At 46.3% G+C, this 19,006-nt stretch overlaps 2 protein-coding genes across 5 annotated transcripts; both read left to right on the top strand.

The window, feature by feature from the left end:
• The first annotated feature begins 837 nt into the window (after positions 1 to 837).
• NMI (N-myc and STAT interactor) lies at positions 838 to 10,976 on the top strand. Of its 3 annotated transcripts, XM_027733987.2 has the most exons (11): positions 855 to 1,155; positions 1,248 to 1,343; positions 2,396 to 2,446; positions 3,902 to 3,979; positions 4,279 to 4,437; positions 5,468 to 5,575; positions 7,143 to 7,302; positions 7,805 to 7,911; positions 8,023 to 8,215; positions 8,884 to 8,990; positions 10,093 to 10,976. In XM_027733987.2, exons 3-11 carry the CDS (start codon positions 2,402 to 2,404, stop codon positions 10,291 to 10,293), a joined length of 1,158 nt encoding a protein of 385 aa, XP_027589788.1. In that variant the 5' UTR covers positions 855 to 1,155; positions 1,248 to 1,343; positions 2,396 to 2,401; the 3' UTR covers positions 10,294 to 10,976. The 3 variants fall into 3 exon arrangements, with proteins under 3 accessions (XP_027589789.1, XP_027589788.1, XP_039234940.1); XM_027733988.2 differs by lacking the exon at positions 2,396 to 2,446 and having other exon boundaries at positions 838 to 1,155; XM_039379006.1 differs by lacking the exons at positions 855 to 1,155; positions 1,248 to 1,343; positions 2,396 to 2,446 and adding an exon at positions 2,453 to 2,880.
• A 2,214-nt stretch (positions 10,977 to 13,190) lies between these two features.
• On the top strand, positions 13,191 to 18,147 carry RBM43 (RNA binding motif protein 43). 2 transcript variants are annotated; one of them, XM_027733994.2, is made up of 4 exons: positions 13,191 to 13,365; positions 15,543 to 15,741; positions 16,195 to 16,289; positions 16,371 to 18,147. In XM_027733994.2, the coding sequence occupies exons 1-4, from the start codon at positions 13,363 to 13,365 to the stop codon at positions 17,094 to 17,096; spliced, it is 1,023 nt and encodes a 340-aa protein (XP_027589795.1). In that variant the 5' UTR covers positions 13,191 to 13,362; the 3' UTR covers positions 17,097 to 18,147. The 2 variants fall into 2 exon arrangements, with proteins under 2 accessions (XP_027589795.1, XP_027589794.1); XM_027733993.2 differs by lacking the exon at positions 13,191 to 13,365 and having other exon boundaries at positions 14,335 to 15,741.
• The last annotated feature ends 859 nt before the right edge of the window (positions 18,148 to 19,006 follow it).

Below are 19,006 nucleotides of genomic sequence, written 5' to 3'. Positions count from 1 at the left end.
GGTTTGAAAGGAAACCTGAAAACAATATACTTCATTTTTTTCTTGGCCTAGGATGTGGACTCTTTCCTTTAATTATCTACATAGAATCATGGAATAGTTTGGGTTGGAAGGGACCTTAAAGCCCATCCAGTTCCACCCCCTGCCATGGGCAGGGACACCTTCCACTAGCCCAAGTTGCTCCAAGCCCCGTCCAACCTGGCCTTGGACACTTCCAGGGATCCAGGGGCAGCCACAGCTTCTCTGCCCAACCTGGGCCAGGGCCTCCCCACCCTCCCAGCCAGCAATTCCTTCCCAATATCCCATCTCTCCCTGCCCTCTGGCAGTGGGAAGCCATTCCCTGTGTCCTGTCCCTCCATCCCTTGTCCAAAGTCCCTCTCCAGCCTTTTACCCCCCCTTCAAGGAGGACCCTTTCTCTTCCTCAAACCGATCATCACTGAAATCAAAGTGGATTTTTTTTTTCCCCCTGAAATCCCTTTAGAGGTCACATTTAGGTGGCAAAACCTGACACATGGTTTTCCAGAGTTTTTCTATAAATTAGCTTTTTTGGAATGCGGCATCTCCATCTGCCGCGAGGGCTCTGTGTGTCACGGAGGGGACATTTGACGTCTTCTGCCACAGAAGGAAGCTGTGCTCCTCATAATCCAAACATAATCCCAGAGAATTCCAAATGCATAATAAATAAATAAAAATAAATTAAAAATCCGCCTGAGGACGTGGAGTCTGTGTCACTTTATTTCGCAGAAAAGGGCGGGAGGCTCCAGGAGGGGACGGCCGTGAGGCGATGGCCGCCCCCGCCGCCCTCACGCCCTCCCCTAGGGCGCCTTTCCCAGCCCTCCCGCTCCCCGCCTTTTCCCGGGATTTCCCCATTTTCTCCACCCTTTTTTTCCCCCCGTGTCCCGGGGCCCCTGCAGGGCTCGGCTGAGGGCCCGGCGCCACCTCCCTCACGGCTGTGGGAGGGAGTGGAGCTGCCCCGGGCGTCCCCTCCGGGCCCCCGGGACTGTGACGGGGCCGGGCCGGCTCCGGCTCCTCCTTCGCCGGCGGGAAAGCGAAAGCGAAAGGAGAGGTCTGGGGAGTGCTCGGAGGGCTCTGGGGAGCCGGGGAACCCCGGGGTGTGTCCTCAGCCCGGGGCCGGTGTCTGTGGGTCCCACCCGCGAGGTGAGCGGCGATGGAGCCCCCGGGGCGCAGGGGACGCGGAGAAGCCAAGGGAAGATGTTGTTCATTTACCCTTTCACTTGCCTCTTTTTCAGGAAGCGGAACAGAAAGAAGTCCGTGAGTTTTGGTTGCTCGATCCAAAACCGGGGAAGGGATTTCTGGAGCGGTTAACTCGATTTCAAGCCCCGCTGGTGAGTGGAGCAGGTTCGGTGGCGGCGGGTCTGAACCAAGGGGAGGATTCGCCTCAGGAATGCCTGGATGGGTCGGGATGTTGGGCTGCACCTTCTGGGGTGCCGGCACTGCTCAGTGTCCAACCTGGGGGGTTTCTAACCTTAATCTAGGGGCATCAACCTGTGGTTCTTCTAACCGTAGTATAAGGATGTCCAACTTTGCCGTACCCCGGCATCCACAGGCTGGATTTGCCTGGGAGCCTGTGCACCTTGGAATCAGATCTGGATGAGTGACCCATGAACTCCTCTAAGTCCCTTTTTATCTGCCTCCACAAAATGTTGTGGCGGCGGATTCCAGATTCTACAATATCCACTGTGTAAAAGCGTTTTCATTTGCATTAAGCAGGTTTCATAGGACCCCAGACTGGTTTGGGTGGGAAGGGATCTTAAAGCCCATCCAGTTCCACCTCCTGCCATGGGCAGGGACACCTTCCACCAGTCCAGGTTGCTCCAAGCCCCATCCAGCCTGGCCTTGGACACTTCCAGGGATCCAGGGGCAGCCACAGCTTCTCTGGGCAACCACCCTCCCAGCCAGGAATTCCTTCCCACTATCCCATCTCTCCCTGCCCTCTGGCAGTGGGAAGCCATTCCCTGTGTCCTGTCCCTCCCTCCCTTGTCCCCAGTCCCTCTCCAGCTCTCCTGGAGCCCCTTTAGGCCCTGGAAGGGACTCTCAGGCCTCCCCAGAGCCTTTTTTTCTCCAGGTTCTCAAGCCCAGAACACACAGGATGTTACCATGTGTGTAACAGCACAAAAGTAGCGTAAAAGAGATTTAGAACAGAAAAGTTGAATTGTTCACTGCAGAATTCCTGACATCCGTCTCTCTTTATGCTTAGGAAGGAAAGAGGCTTCAGATATCCATTATCTATCACTTCTGCCTGTAAAATGATACATTTAAGTTTAAAAGTTCTTCTAGCTCAGCACAGCTTCTGGTGTTCTTTCCTGATACGCTGTTGCAAAAAGAACACCAAACAAAACACCCGATGTTGTCATTTTTTTTCCTCCTGGTCCCTCAGGTTTCGATGGATTTGACAAGCCCCCCGCTACCTCTAAGAGACAATGGTTTTGTGAGTATTTCCTGATGGGAATAAAATGTGTATTTGATATGTATCTCTGCATGAAGGTTTGTTCTAGGACTGCTAAGTCTGTCTCACCTTCCTCCACCCTTTAGTATCTGGGACATTGCTCATTCTCACCTCCTTTTCCTTAGGGAGAGTCTCATTCCAAAGTCTCTGCATTCCAGATCCTGTTAGAACTTCCCTGTCCTGCCTCTCTTGCTCATCTCTTTGTGGAGGTTTTTCAGGGGAATTTCCTTTTTCCTGGGGACTCCCTTGATTCGATTCCAGCAGTGCACATGTGTTTGGATGGGACTTTCCCTGGGATTTCTTTTGTTTTCTTGCTCATTTTTTTCATTTTTTTTCAGGCTGAAAACTGTTGTCTTAGATAATATTTCAGTAAAAAACAGGAGTCCTTTTCCTTACCAGCTTCCAGCTGTTGGCAGGTGCATCCTCCTGCTTTCCTGCACTCAGTCCCTCGAGTGAAGGAATATTTTCCCAGTTTGAAGTAACGCACAGATGGGCATTCCCCTGTTGCTTAACAGGCATTTGAAACTGGACAAAGTAGCAGAAAAAACACTTTCTGTTTTGTTGTCTTTAGGAAATACCCAGCATCACCAAGAGAGTTCACAAGATTATCTAATTTAGACCTTTTCCATGCCTAAAGTTCATGGTTCCTGTTCAGGTTTTATGTAATTTTAAGTAAAAGGGGGGGGATTGTTTCAGTGGATCTCTTTGGATTTTTTTTTTATCGTCTGCAGAATGTTGCAGCAATAGAAACAAAACAGAACAAAGAAGATTTTCTGTCTTTTTGGGCTTTATCCAATTGTAGTTTCCCTGTGCTTGTGAACTTTTGCCCTGAAGTACTTCCATTCTGAAATGGTTCTTTTATCACCTTCCTTAATATTACCTTTTATTTTCCAATCTCCTTGCTCTTGGAAGAATCCCATTTTGACATTTATTTTCCTTATTTGAACATTTTCTTTGAGGAACTGCTGAGAAAGCACAGAGCCAAACATTTGTGGGTTCAAGGGCCTTAGTTCTGTGTGGAAGAACATGAAGACAACTTGCTTTTATTAATTATCCAAATATTACCCTGTGGATATTTGCAGTTGGATAGTTAGCAAATAATAATGAGTGACCAGTAATCCACATTTTCTTAATTTTTGTCCTGCCCAGCCATTAAAATAGTCCAATAATTAGGCCTAAGTGAATGATTTTTTTTTGGTAAATTATATGGTGTGTGCTCTCCTCTGGAGGTTCTAGGAAGATTTAATCATGGAATATTTGACTCCCCACATCTCTTGCCTGCACAATTAGAGAGAAATGGCAAAATACTTTGGATTTTGATTGGGCACTGCTGTGGCAAAATGCTCCATCCAGCTGCAGAGTTTATTTCTGTTTTTGAAGACTCATTTGTTTGATGTGGGAAGGGGAGAACCAGCGTGTGCCTCTTTTTCTTTGCAGGAGATGGTAACCCCCGATCCTTTTGGGACAGAGGAGGAGAACATGCAAAAACTTAAGGAAGAACTGAAGGCATGGAAGGCAAGTTCTGTAAAACACATGGATTGGTGGTAATTAGCTCAAAGATAAAGACTTTTAATCCATCCTTCTAAAACCAAATCAACCCCCCCCCCCTTGGTTATAACATGTTTAACGTGTTCTCTATTTTTTTTTCAATGCTTGTGTTGTTCTCAGTGGTAACTACTCTTGCAAGCCTAATATTTACCCAAAGTGTTAAAAATAAATAAATACAAAGGGCTCGCTCAAGGTTTTGTTTGTTCCCATAAAGGACAAAAAAAAGAAAAAAAGAAATTAAAATCTTTTTTCTTCTTGCTACCCAGGAAAGAGTTGTGGAAGCTGAAAATCTAAAAGCTGACCTTCTTTTCTCCAATGCATGTGCTGAGGAAGAGTGTGCTAATGCACAGGAGGAGCTGATGAAGCTGAAAGGCTTGCAGGAGAATGATCAGAAGGACAGCATTATATATAGGGACACCCTTGAGGTATGGAAAAGGCTGTTAGGATTTTGAGGGGTTGTGAAGGAGCTGTTGATTAGAGAAAAGAGGAGTAATATTTTCTTTCCAGCTTAAATGGCTTTGCCAGTTTGTGGAATGTACAACTAGAATGTTCTCCACATTTTCCCCCCACACATTAGCTTTTTCACTGGCAGGTTAAAAAACAGTGCAACAAAATAAAGTCTGTCTTGTGTGGGTGAAAAGTGACAAAACCAGTCTTCCTCTTCCAAGATTCTCCACTTTGAGCTTCAGTTCTGTGTGGTGTGGATAAAATGGAATGAGTTGATTCCACTGCTCTCTGTTTTATAAGAGGTTACAGCACCCAAGGGATCAGCATTTCTTAAGTGACAGTGAGCTGGGCAAGACCAGCACCTGTTTGAGGGGGGTTTTTCTTCCTTGAACTAGTTGTTTCTAGAGCTAATTGGGTCATTCCCTCAATATTCCATGGTGCAGGAGAAGATTCCATAGGCTGACAGAGGAGGTGATTTGGGGGAGGTTTGGTTTGACCTGTAGATCACTGATAAGAAATCCAATATTACAAACTATTAAAATATAATTAATAGGTTAAGTACATTCAGGTCAACATGACCTGAAAGTTGGGTTTGGTTCTTTCATCTCTTAAATCTCAAATGTTTGGATTTTATACCCAGAAAAGGTCGTTCTCATCATCTGGCTTTTGTTTTAACTTGTCTTCAGCTGGTGGGAACTGCTCTGGATGTCTCCAGTGGTTGATGACTTTAAAGGAGCCACCTTCTAATTGGGGATGGCTGGAGCTGACAACATCTGCTGGGTTTTCTACTCATTCTGTCGTGTTCCCTGTCCAGGAATTCCTGGATTTAGTTCCAGGGGCTTTGTGCCTGGTGTGGTGTGGAGGAAGGAGAGGTCATCCCTCTTCCTTGCTGAAGAACATAAAGAGGGAAGAGCAGCAGCATGTCAGAAGCTGTCCAGATTTTGCTGAACTCTATTTTTGCCTTTATTTCTGTGTTTGATTTTGCATTTCCTACTTTTTGGGCTGCAGGACCAACTCCATCAGCTGTACAGAGAAAACGCTGAGCTGAAGAAAGACATTGAAAAGCTCAACAAAGAACTTGAAGAACTAAGTTCAGTGCAGGCACAGAGTACTCAGGTGAACCTGGAAATATTTTTACATTCATCTTTTAGAAGGGCAAATTTTTATTTTCACAGAATCATGGAATGGTTTGGGTCAGAAGTGACCTTAAAGCTCATCTCATTCCATCCCCAGGGACAAGAGGATGGAGGAAAGGGAATAAGTCATTGTATGACTGAATAAGTCATTATATGACTGAAATGTATAAATACATTTGCCATTATATGGCAAATATAGCATTTATTTTAGCTTTTATTGACCTTGACTTGATTATGAGTCTCTCTCATATTACATAAATACATCTCATATTACGTGATTACATCTCATGTTACATAAATTACACCTCTCATCAATAACTCAGTTTGCAGCCAGATAAATATTTGTGATGCTGAGTAGATTTAAACTCAGTGTCTTGTGGTGAAGCTGCTTCAGACCCTGGAGAATTCCGAAATTAAAATTTCTCTCGTGGAAATTCCAGCTTTTAAAAACCCGTTTTCATCCCGAATTGGAGGAAATAAAATTATTTTGGGGAATTTACGGTAAAATGAAAACTCTGATCATTTCTTAACAATATTACACTATTAGGTTTTAGCTTTCTAAATTACAGTTCTAAGTTTAAGAGATGTCAGTTAAGTCCAGCCTCCTAAATTTGCTGTGGAGTCATTGGACAGGACAAAGCTCCTCTGGAAGGAGATTCAGTGGGACCAGGCACCTACTCCCAGTGCTGGAATTATCTTCAGGAAGAGTGTCTCCCTTTCCCTTGGCAATAGAGGGAGTGGAAAGAAGCAGGTTCATAGATAAGATGGGTTTGGAGATAATTGCCAGGAATGCTTTAATTATTCTGGTTATTTTATCCTGACACAACCAGTATTTTTCTTCTACACAGGGTTTTATTTTGAAATAATGACATAAAGGGGAAAAAAAAATAATGTGAAATTCCCTCAAGTCCATCAGAGCAGCCTTTTCTAACCAACATTTTCAGGAACAATTTATCCCCTCCTAGTTGTAAAATATTTCTGTATTCTTACCTATTTTACCAAGATGGCAACACAAAAGGCTGTTTATTAGCAAATGGCCTAGAATTATGGAATCCCAGACTGGTTTGGGCTGGGAGGGACCTTAAAGCTCCTCTCATTCCAACTCCCTGTGCTGAGCAGGGAACCTTCCAGCAGACCAGCTCTCCCATTGCTGTAGAGCAGTGATGCAAAAAGAAATGGCAACACCAGGACTCTGATACTTGTATTTTACATCTTTTAAATACCCCAAGGATTCTGCTTCTGCAGGTGGGAATCCCTGTGCACTGCAAAGGAATTTTCACTGGGTAAAGTCAATTTTAAGTTCAGAGTTAATAAAAGGGAAAAAAACCACCCAACTGACAAAAATCCCAGGAACAGGCAGCACAGCAAGTCACTTTAGTTTGAGGAGTTCGACCTGTTTTACCAACCATGACGTCAATTATAGCTGTCAAACCTTAAAAAAACCCCAAAATACACGTAGCATTTCGAGGAAGAATTACCATTCTCCTTCTGTTCTGCAGGAAGCTACAGAAATTATTCTATTCCCTCTCTCTATTCTGACATTTTAGCTTCAGAAAAAGGTGGCAGGAATGAAGCTGAAGTTCAGCCACATGGAAGGCATGAGCAATTGTGCAGATATGGACACTCGCTGTGTTTTTGATGCAAATGTAAAGATCCCCTTCAGGCTGAACCAGAACCAGGCACTGCTGACTTTTGAAGATGAAGAAGGTATGATGCACATTTTTAATTGGAAAAGTCGATGTTTCTGATGTGTTTCACCTGGCAGTGATGTGGTTTTCATCCAGGGATATTTGGAATGAAAGGGGAGAAGTCCAGTATTAATATTTCACACAAAAAGAGCATCTTTTGACAGCACGAAAGTTTTACTATTCTATACCCCTCACAATGTATTTATATATATATTATATTATTTATATCTGTTATTATATATTTATTATTATTTGTGTTATTTCTTGTTCATTATTATGCATACGTTATAATTAATTATAATTAATATTCTATATAATATAGTTAATTATATTTAATACACTATAATATTTTGCCTGTAACCAGGGAGACTTTATGGAAGATATGAACAGTGGGATCTGGTTGCCTAATTGTTATTTATTTCTTCTTTATTGATGCAAAAGGACATTTTGCTTAAGAGACTGGGGAATAGTTTTGGTTTTACAATGATTGAACAGGGCTTTTCATGTCTGATTTTCCTTAGTTGCTCAGAGACTGATAAAAAAGGGGAAGCACACTGTGAACCTGGACAACAACAAAGTAGATGTGAGAGTGTTGCCTGTTCCACTTGACATGGGAGTCAAATTTGAGGTAAACAAGTGAAATATGAAGCTACAAAAATAGGAGTTCTTAAAAACCTTTGGGTTTGCTTTTTTTTCAGCGTTTTCAGTCACAAAGTGCACCGAAAATTTATATTTTTAGCTCCACGTCACTGTTTCTGGAAGGAAGATCAACGTTTCAAACATACCTGAGCTGCCCATTCCTGAAGATTGGATGAGAGACAAATTAGAGCTGAATTTCTACAAAACTCAAAAGGGAGGAGGAGGAGAAATAGAAAATGTGACCTATGACAATGAGTCTAGAAGAGCTGTGATTACATTCCTCAGACCTGGAGGTAGAGTATGGAATATTTTGGTACCCAGAATTGTCCATTCTGGGTTACTTTCTATGTTAATGTAGCAAATTCGTCCCAGAGGGAGTTAAGTAGACCCCTCAAAGATGTGGCTTCACCCACACTTCTGTAAATAAAGCAGTGTTTCATCATAGCCCTTTTTTGATCCAACATAAGCTGATCACACTTTATGAGCTTGATTTCTTTCATAACTTTGTCAAAACCCTGGGTTTTGTTTTGCACTGCCAGACACTCGGATTGCAAAAAGAAAACGAGGAGAATGTGTTTGATTTTGGCTCTTGTTTCACAACAGAGAAGTTAAGTTAGGCAGGCATTCACATTGCCCAATTCTGTGAAGATCAGTGGAGCCACATCCACTCAGAGCAGCTGCTTTAGATTTATTTCAGAAGCTTTTGTGGGTATTTCATGGGTTTGCCTTTTTTTTTTTTGTGCCAAATAAACTTTTTGCACAATGCACATGAAGAACCTACAAGTGTGAGCTGGACTTGATGATCCTCATGGGTCCCTTCCAACTCAGCACATTCCATGATTTTATGATGTATTAGTTTCTACATCCATGTAATAAAGATGAGTCCGTTCTTTGAGATGCTTATAAAACACAGTTTAAATTACATTACTCTTACCCTTCTTTTTCTCATTCTCCATTTCAGCCAGCAACAGCTTTTGGGGATCCCCTAAATACCCTTTCTCTGCAAATGGAAGTTGCTACACACTTTTTGTTTCCTCACATGCCGACCTACGCTTGAAAAACTTTCAGGTAAAATAATCTAGTGCTGGCAAACAGAACAAGTAGGTGGGAAAGAGGAGCTGTGGGCAGAATCTTCAGTCCTGAGCCCTGCAGGGGCTTTTGTGTCATGGCCTTTGTGCAACTTAATAGCAAGTGTGAGTCTGCAACAGGCCCATAATCTCATGTTTTGCAGTGGGAGAGCTGTAATTTATTTTAAAGGGCGTGCATGTCTTGCCTTGATTAAATTGTATCAGAACTCACCATAATGCCTGTGCTGGATGGCAGGAAGGTGGTTGGGAAGGAGGTTAATCATGGACACAGTGTTTTCCAAGCCTCAAAGCCCCGTCACGCTGCTCCCTAAGGAGAGTCTCAGCAGAAAAAGATTTGCTCCTTCATTCATTTCATTCACTCTTTCAGCCCAAACACTGACTCCTCTCCCTGTAACACAGAGCTTATCATCATATTCCCATAGAATGCTCATCCTGTTCTCACTGAAATTGCCTCTTGCTTTATGACCAGATGGTAATCCAGTCAGTATTGTGTATGTAATTGTGGATACAATCAGCCCTTTGTAATTAAAGCATGGGCTGGAGTGTGTGTGTGCAGGAGACACGGCAGCTTTGCAGGTGTGGAGCATGTCCTGGCAGGGGTTTTTATGGGGTGATGCTCTGGAGTCATCAGAGATCCCCAAATCCAGTGTGTGGGTGTGTTAAAGGGGGGTAGGAGACTCCAGTTAAGGAGTCTGGATTCACTGAACTCAGTAGAATCCTGGAATATCCTGAGTGGGGAAAGACCCCCAAGGCTCCTCAGTCCCACTGCTGGCCCTGCACAGACACCCCAACAATCCCACCCTGTCCCTGAGAGCTCCAAACAGGGAAAAGTCTCCCCTCAGTCTCCTCCAGGATGAACCAACCAAGTGCCCTCAGCCACTCCTCATATGGCCCCTCCAGACCCTTCAGAGCAGTGTATGGTGGAGTTCAGAATTCCTGCTATTTCCAGTGCCAGGAATACACCCCACTATCCAAAATCTTAACCTAACCAAAGATCCCAGCCATGCCTGCTCAGGGGATTGAATTCCCAGACCTGCCAGTCCCTGCTGTGTGATCCCAGCGTGTTTTCCTTTCCTCCACAGACATACTGTGGGGTTTCTAAGAAGACCATCCTGCTGAAAGGAATCCAGGAGGTGGAAGAGGATGAGGAAAGTATCCAGGACATGATCGAAATCCACTTCCAAAAGCCGAGTAACGGCGGTGGGGAAATAGAGAACATCAAATATGTCTCAAAGGGAGCAGCATATGTTTGCTTTGAGGAGGATACTGGGGATGCCACCTAGGAACTCAGAGTGAACTCCTCAAATTCCGAGTTTTTGCTGCATCAGAGGCATGGGAACTGTGCTTTTATGTTTGAAATTTATCCTTGGAAAAGAGGAATTGCTGCCTTTCTGATTCGTGCAATGGCACAGGCTCTGCATGGAAATGCAGCAAAACTCACTGCTTGGGCTTCCAGATGAAAGACATAGAGAAAGCCTTTATCACACTTGAAACATCATCTAAGATTTAATGCAAACTTGCAAATTTTGTATCTTGTAAATTTTATATAGTTCACATACTCCAAAGTGGGATAAATATATGATTTCCTACATTTTGGATCCAAAAGCCCTGTGTAATCCCAATCCAAAGCCTGGAACAGACCTGCTTTGTTGAAGTGCCAGATCTTCAGAAGGTGGCTCTGACACAACTCCAGTCCTGCTGAGGCTGCTGAAGGCCACCAGAACTCAAATACCTGAAAGAAATCCTGTAATTTCATCAAATCCAATTACTAATGGAATTAAAATAGAAAAAAAAGGGAAAGGGGCAGTGCAGAAACATCAGTTCCACTCAGGGAATTGCACTTAAAAAGGAATGCCCTGGCAGGAATGCTGCCTTTAGCTGCTGAGCTTCTACTAATTCACAAGCTGCTTTATTGTTTGGGTTAAATATTTGTTTCTACAATTAAATTTTTCCTCATTTTTGTCCATGTTTTTTTCTTACTTCAAACTATTACAGCCCAGGATCGAGCTGATGCTTTATCTAAACCAGGCTGGTTTTGTAACGACACTGGGGAAACATCCTGAGGGATCTGGTGACTCCCAGGCTCTGGGAGAGTGTGTAGAGAGGGAACGGGGAAATGCAGAGTCAGAGGAGGATTTGTTTTCCAGGGAAAAATGCTTTTCCTTTTCCGCTGTCATCCTTGGAAAAATAAATCCTCCTCTGACTCTGCATTTCCTTATCTTTTGCTGAAATGCTTTGGCCACAACGACCTTAATTGCAAAGTAACTTGAGTCTAACACTGAAAATAACTTATTTTCAGGGTATTTGACATGTTGGTGCAGGAACTGGACAATGCACCAAGCTCTCAAAAAATACCTCAGGGATTATTATTCCAGAGAAATTTAGCTGGCAAGAGACTGAGTTGAACAAGGGAAACTAAAAGCCTGCAAGCAGCAGTTTATTTTGAATTTACTATTGAGTGAGATACATGTGACTGTAGCACCTCTTGCTGTTTAGTGCATGCAAAGGCATGGATTGATTACCTGACCATTGGGAAGTAATAATAAGAATAATTAAAAAGAAGAGCAGTACTGAGGTATTTATGGAGATTATGTGCTTCTGCACACTTTAAAAACTTGGTAAAATCAGACACCCTGAAAAGAAAGGGGGAAAAACCTGAAGAAGGCAAAAAATGTCATGAATTTTAACTGTGCCTCATTGTTAAATACTGAGGACTAAATCCTTAAAAAAGGAGAAAGTGTAAAATTCTCATAAGGTGTCCCAGTGTGCAGAGTAGTGAGAAGCTGCAGGTTTTAAGTACCTAAAGTCAAGATTACATTTTAAGTAACATTTTAAGGCAATGAGTGTAAATGTCTTGCTGATGAATTCTCCCTGATGAATTACAGTTTATGATGATGATTACACAGTTAAAGTTTAAAGCAGTGGTGCCACACGAAGGCTGGTGACTGCTTTTAATGGTGAAAAATAAGAATACAGTGTCGGTGACACGTGTGCCTTGAAATATGTGTGCTTTGACATATGTCTGGCTGTGTCATGTGTGGGCTGTGCCATGTGTGTGCCATGCCGTGTGTGTGCTGACATGTGTGTGCTTTGACATGTGTGTGCTTTACCACGTGTGTGCTGTGCCATATGTGTGCTTTGAAATATGTGTGCTTTGCCATGTGTGTGCTGCCACGTGTGTTCATAGAATCATAGGATCAGCTGGGTTGGAAGGGACCTCCGAGATCATCAAGTCCAACCCTTGATCCAACCCCGCCGTGGTTCCCAGCCCATGGCACTGATGCCACATCCAGTTTTGTCTTAAAAACTTCCAGGGACAGAGAATCCACCACTTCCCTGGGCAGCCCATTCCAAGGGCTGAGCACCCTCTCTGCAAAGAAATTCTTTCTAATATCCAACCTAACCCTCCCCTGGCACAGCTTCAGACCGAGTCCTCTTGTCTTGCTGATGGTTGCCTGGGAAAAGAGACCAACCCCCCCCGGCTCCCCCCTCCTGTCAGGGAGTTGCAGAGAGTGAGGAGGTCTCCCCTGAGCCTCCTCCTCTCCAGGCTGAGCCCCCCCAGCTCCCTCAGCCTCTCCTCACAGCACTTGTGCTCCAGTCCCTTCCCCAGCCTCGTTGCTCTTCTCTGGCCCTGCTCCAGCCCCTCCATGTCCTTCCTGAGCTGAGGGCCCAGAACTGGACCCAGCACTCCAGGGGTGGCCTCCCCAGCGCTGAGTCCAGGGGCAGAATCACTTCCCTGGCCCTGTTGGCCACCCTGTTCCTGAGCCAGGCCAGGATCCATTGGCCCTCTTGTCCCCCTGGGCACACTCTGGCTCCTGTTCAGCTCCCTGTCCATCCCCACTCCCAGTTCCCTTCCTGCCTGGCTGCTCTCCAGCCCCTCTGGCCCAGCCTGGAGCTGCCGGGGGTTGTTGTGGCCAAAGGGCAGGACCCGGCCCTTGGCCTGGTTGAGCCTCATTGCCACGTGTGTGCCTCACCACGTGTGTGCTGTGCCATGTGTGTGCTCTGCCGTGCATGTCCCTGCCCGTGTGTGTCCCTCTCCCTGTCCATGTCCCTCTCCACGCGTGTCCCAGCCCGGGCCGCTGTTGGCGGGGATTCCCGCCGGGAGCAGCGGAACTCGGCGGGTTGTTTCTCCGCAGGGCGGGCGGCGGAGCCCCCCCGCTCCTCCTCCTCCTTCCCTGCCGCTTTCGCTTTCGCTTCCCCACCGGGCCGGGGAGGCCCGAGCCGAGCTCCCCGAGCTCTTGGGCCGCATCCCGGCGGGACCCCCGTCCCGGCAGGAACCTCATCCCGGCGGGACCCCCGTCCCGGCAGGAACCTCATCCCGGCGGGACCCCCGTCCCGGCGGAGCGGCGGCCATGGCAAGTACCGAGGGACGGGGGGAGCGAGGCCGGCGAATCGCGAGCGGAGAGCGGCCTCCTCCCGCCTCCAGGGATAAAAGGGAAGGAAGAGGGTGGGAAGGAAGGCAGTGGGAGGGGAGCGAGCGGATGGTGGCAGCGCACGGTGCCGGGTGGGTGTCCAGAGGTGCCGCAGCCCCGAGTTCCCCCCGCAGTGTTAATGTTTTCCTTTCCAGTAGCACTGAGAACCGTGAGGGCTGCGGGTGAGGCCTCATTCCTGAGCTCCCGCCGTGATCAAGGCTGGGCTGGACGGGGCTTGGAGCAAACCTGGCTAGGAAAGGTGTCCCTGGAAGGCTGGAGCCCCTCTGCCCTGGAGCCAGGCTGGGAGAGCTGGGGGGGTCACCTGGAGAAGAGAAGGCTCCAGGGAGAGCTGAGAGCCCCTTGCAGGGCCTAAAGGGGCTCCAGGAGAGGGACTGGGGACAAGGGATGGAGGGACAGGACACAGGGAATGGCTTCCCACTGCCAGAGGGCAGGGTTGGATGGGATGTTGGGAAGGAATTCCTGGCTGGGAGGGTGGGAGACCCTGGCCCAGGTTGGGCAGAGAAGCTGTGGGTGTCCCTGGATCCCTGGGAGTGTCCAAGGCCAGGTTGGGCGGGGCTTGGAGCAACCTGGGCTAGTGGAAGGTGGGACTGGTTGGTCTTTAAGGATCCCACCCAAACCCGTCTGTGATTCCATGATCCGTGGAGCAGCTTTGCCAGGAAACCGCAGGCAGGAGCCCGTTGTCAGCGGTTACTGACACAACAGAGCTCCTGCCCCTCTCCCTCCTGCCCATCCCCGCGGCCCCTCCCGGTGATTCTGCCCGGGAACAGCTGCTCCACACGGACTGGTCTCGGGAGCGATTCAGCACTAAATGCACGTTCGTTCGTGGTGGGTTTTTTTTTTTCCCTAACCCCAATAGCAGGCACGAGTGTTGCTCCCAAACACCAGCTGGCAAGGTGTGAGATGCTGTCTGGCAGCTGAGAGCTCGGGAAGCGTGAGAAAAATCCTGCATGGATCTTGGGAGCACCGTGTTTATATTCCCCTCGTGTTGTCTCATTAGTGCAGGGACTTGCTTTCACACGAACATTACCACCAAAATAATTGCCTAATATAATTAAAGCTCCTGGCTCTTTAAGTTTGATGGGTGATAAAAGAAGGCCCGGTGTCTCTATGAATTAAAAGCTTGCATGGTTGCACAGCCTCGCTGGATCTGTCTCCTCGTGGTGGCCCCCAGGGATTTGGACACACATCCTGCTTTGTGGCCCTCATGTTTTATGCAGCCCAGGTCCAGAAAAAAAACTAAGAGAAGTGTAAAGAATTTACACAGAGTGACTGACCTCGAGCCCAGTCTCTCTGAAGTTACTGGCAGCTCAGACATACTAAATTTATTTCCTTTCTTCCAGAAAGTCAATGAACTGCTACTAAATTTAGTCAGTGTTCCAGTATTTACAGTGATTTTGCCGTGATATTCCCAGTGAAATATTGCTGTTTATGTCCACATAGTAAGAAGGGAAAGAAAATATGCTTCTCTTAGCAAGACAAGGATGCAGAGCCTATTTAGGATGGGTTTCATGTTTGCTGTGCTGGGGGTTTGCTCTGATGAGAATCATGTGTGCAGTTAGTTGTTTTATGCACTGCGAGTCTCGGATGACTGGGATTATGTTCTCCCAATTTAACAAGGTTATCCATTTAATAAATGGAGAGAGATGAGTCAGAGCACAACCCCAGATCCGTGTCTTGTGAATTTAACAAGTAAGGACAGTCGGAATCTGACCCTTCCGCTCTGGAAGGAATCCTGACTGAGCAGTCCATGCAATTACAGTTTTCATTCTCTTCACGTTTTGAGTGTTAGATTTGGAGGAAGCAACATTATCAGTGTGACACTGGACCTTCCACTTGAGAAGCTTGAATTTAGTGCTAATTTTTACCGCTTTCAGAAGATCCTGAGAGGGTGTAAATTACATTTAAGGCCATTTTTTAGTGCACAGCGATGTGGGTGCCTGAGGGAGCCTGGCATGCACTGAGATCTGATTCAGCAGCTTTAATTAACTTGCTAAATGCAAAGGGAAGGGGAGTCTCTCCAGGGATTGGGATGAATGTGGGTGATCCCTACGGCAGGTCACGGGTATTCCCTGCATTTACCGTGTGCCATCTCTGCACAGGCAACAGGAAGAGCTGCCAAATCCACAAGGACAGTCGTCATTGCTGGTGTCCCAGATGGCCTTCTGCAGGATGATGTCATGGCTGACATCCTCACCATCCACTTCCAAAAGTCGAGGAATAACGGTGGAGACGTGGAAGAAGTGACTTATCCCACAGGGAATAAAGGAGTCGCCTACGTAACCTTTGAAGATCAAGAAGGTATTTAGATTAATCTATTAAAGTACAGCCATCCCCTGGAGAATCAGCCCTAAGCCAAATGATTTTAAACTGTGTATTACTACTGGAATTTTCTGGACTGGAGGATTGAAACCTCCCTTTGAGCCAATCAGAGTTTTAGGATTTTATTTCTGCTCGCTGAAGTAATGACTCAGCCGTCATGCAAAGAGTTCTGTTTGGTTTTTAGGAAGAAATTTGTACCATGCCTAGCATTTTATTCTTGTAGTCAAGCTTTTGAGAATAAATCTCTGCCAGTTGATGTTCTGAGGAGACAAGCTTCTGCCTCTCTGAGCAGTTTTGACTCATACATAAAATATTGGGTCAGAGGATGGAGTCGCCCGCGTGTGTGTTTGGGGAATGGTTGGGAAACACGTTGAGGGTTCCCTCAGACACGTTATTCTGCTGCTCCACAAGTGATTCTGGCTTTCTCTTTAGTTGTGGAGAGTGTCCTGAAGAAGGATGACCATCGACTGGAAGACAAGAGGCTGTCCCAGCCCTATCCCCTGAGAGTGACCCCTTACTGTGAAAAGGTGAGCTCCTGCATAATTCATCTGCTTCTACTTCCACTGCTGTGTGACCCATTCCTTAACTTCTCCAATTCGAAATTCCAGGTCTTCAGCTCTGTCACATCTGTCCTCAACATGGCTGTTTTCAAAGACCAGTTTGTTTTAGAAGATCTGGTGGAAGAAATGAAAAAGCAGAGCAGGGATTTGAGCTTTGGGCCGTTGCAGTCCGACGGGCAGATTGCTGTCCAAGGCTCCTTTCCAGCCATTCAAGTGCTCAGAGACTTTCTCTTACTAAAAGCAAAATCCCTCTCAGAGAAGGACAACAGAGAGGAAAGTAAATCCCATCAGAGACTGAGGAGGAGGCTACAGGAACACAGAAGTACCACGGAGAGGAGGAATTTCGTTCCTGATGGAGATGGGGGAAAACAAGTGGTTGTTCTTGACACAGATATATATCACTACATGAAGCACTTCTTTCCCTGGATATTCCAAGAAAATGATGTTGCAATTTCTGCTGTCACTGATGGTGATATAACTACAGTGTGTGTTGAGAATGCTGGAAGGGCTGATGCTGGACAGGTATCGAGTGTCAAAAAGAAAATTGAAGATCAGTCCATAAAACTCCACAGCATTTTACGGAAAATAAGGGTCTCCTTCAAGGAATGCCCCAGAGACGAAAAGCAGAGACACAAATGGGTGTGTGAAAGGCTCAAATCCTCTTTCCCTCAGGTTTTGGTCATTCCTCATCATGCTCACGTTGAGGTGATAGGATTTTCTTCAGACATTTTTGAGTTGACCAAGGAAATGAGCAGTAAGAGTCTCACCAGGTAGAAGGTGAGTGTTCAGATCTTTGCTCTCTGTGCTCCTCACACAGATTGTGGCACTGCAGATCTCCCACTGTGTGGCTGAGAGGGGAACTCTGCACGTGAGGGTGGACAGGCCTGTTCCCCCCAAAGACCAGATTAAGTTCAGGACAGGAAACCCTTGCTCTCTGCCTCACTCATGAGCTCAGAGGCCAAAGTCAAGCCTCTTCTACCCAGAAACAGCCTCATTTTCCTTGTGTTGACTCAATGCACACTCACTCCATCTTGCTGGCAGGGAGCACTTGGTGAGAAAAGAGATTTTTTTTCCAAGAGGGTGACAAAGCAGGGCCAGCCAACCTGGTGGGAGGCACTGCAGTGAGGTTGTGTTCCTTTGTGCAGGCAGGTGACCACTGCAAACAGCAATGGGGGCCTTTTCCTGTCACCTGGATCTGCAGGAGAACCTTCTCGTCCCCGAGATGCACAAAGAGAGCTTTGGCACCTGACAGAACTAAATGCATGTTAAATTCACAGCCTTGTCATGTCCTGAGAAAGGCCTGAGAATATGGCATGGGGAGGTTTTCACAGTAGAAAATAGGCAGTTTTGCCTTCATGGGAGCAGTACTGTTTCTTTTCCAGCTGTAATGGCTTCTGCAGCATCTCTTGACAACACGTTATTTAGACATGAGTGTCCAAAGGTTTGATGTGAAAATCCTGGGGCATTTGGACTTTTGAATCAGGTTCTGTTTAGGCAAATCTGTTTCTATATCCTATTGCAAGGGTCCAAAGGCTTTTTTTTATATAACCAGTTTAGGAAATAGCTCTTATTTTGTGGTATCAGCATGTCCAGACTATTTTGTCAAATCACACAGAGCAGTTTTGTCTGATGTGCAGAAAAGTTTTAGGGTTTTATGCCATTAAAGAAGTTACTTGCACAAAACACCCGTGTCCGTGTTCTTTTAACCAAATCCCAGATTTTTGGTTGGAAGCCCAAACCTGAAGCCCCAGAAATGCTTTAGGCATTTTCTTGTCATGACTGATTATCCGTTGCAATTATGCCAACGGAAGATGAAGTTGTTAAACCAGTGTATTAAAAATTATGTCAAAGCAGGAAGATGATGAGCTTAAGTGCTTTGCTGAATGGGAAGTGGGGGGAGTAGCATTTAAAGATTTAATCCCTTCCAAGTTCCCCTGTGGACTGTGTAGGTTCTCCAGGGGGGTTGGAGCTGGGGTGGAAGGTGGATGCTTGGTCAGGCTCTGGCAGATCCATGGGGGCTGTTTTGGGTCCTCCCCACGAGAGCTCAAGCAAAGATGGGCTGCTTTTCAACCTTGTCAAAGAGAAAATCCTCAATGAAGGATAATCCTTTAATGAAATTAGTGCTCTTTTCCAGTGTCCAGATTGTCTTTTCCGAAGAGCCTCTTTTTTTTTATCTGATTCAGAGCTTTGGTATTTCCTATTTGCCTCAGTAAACGCTCGGGGCTCGACTGCTAAACCAGTGGCACTGGTGTTGCTTTGAATCCAGACTGGTTGCTGCTGGCTGAGAGTGGTTTTTTGAGCCAAGTCTGACTTCAGAACAGTTTGCAGGAGCGGTACGAGCGTCCTTGAGGTCTCACCGCCCGGCGAGTCATTCTAACCCAACGATTTTCAGTCAAAAAACCTTGAAAACATCGCAGCTGAATAAAATGTTCTTGCTGGCTCGTGGTTCAGCTGGAACAGCTCCTCCTCAGCCCCCTCGTCCTTGGCCGGGAGTGCTGGGCCCCTCCAGCATTATCCCATTGTTCCCAGCGCTCTCCCATCTGCTCCCGTTCCGAGGGGGGTCAGGCCTTCAGACAAAAGGGTTGTTTGGTTTGTGGAGCGCTGAGTAAATAGGCATCCAGGAGCGGTAAATAGGAGCTATTGTTGTGCTCCAGGGCTGCTTTTCCACGTCGGATTTGCCTTGG

Source organism: Pipra filicauda, unplaced genomic scaffold (genome assembly GCF_003945595.2).
Source record: "Pipra filicauda isolate LSUMZ 115617 unplaced genomic scaffold, ASM394559v2 scaffold152_size1767362_pilon, whole genome shotgun sequence".
Lineage (NCBI taxonomy): Eukaryota > Metazoa > Chordata > Aves > Passeriformes > Pipridae > Pipra > Pipra filicauda.
This window is presented reverse-complemented; position numbering and strand designations above follow the sequence as displayed.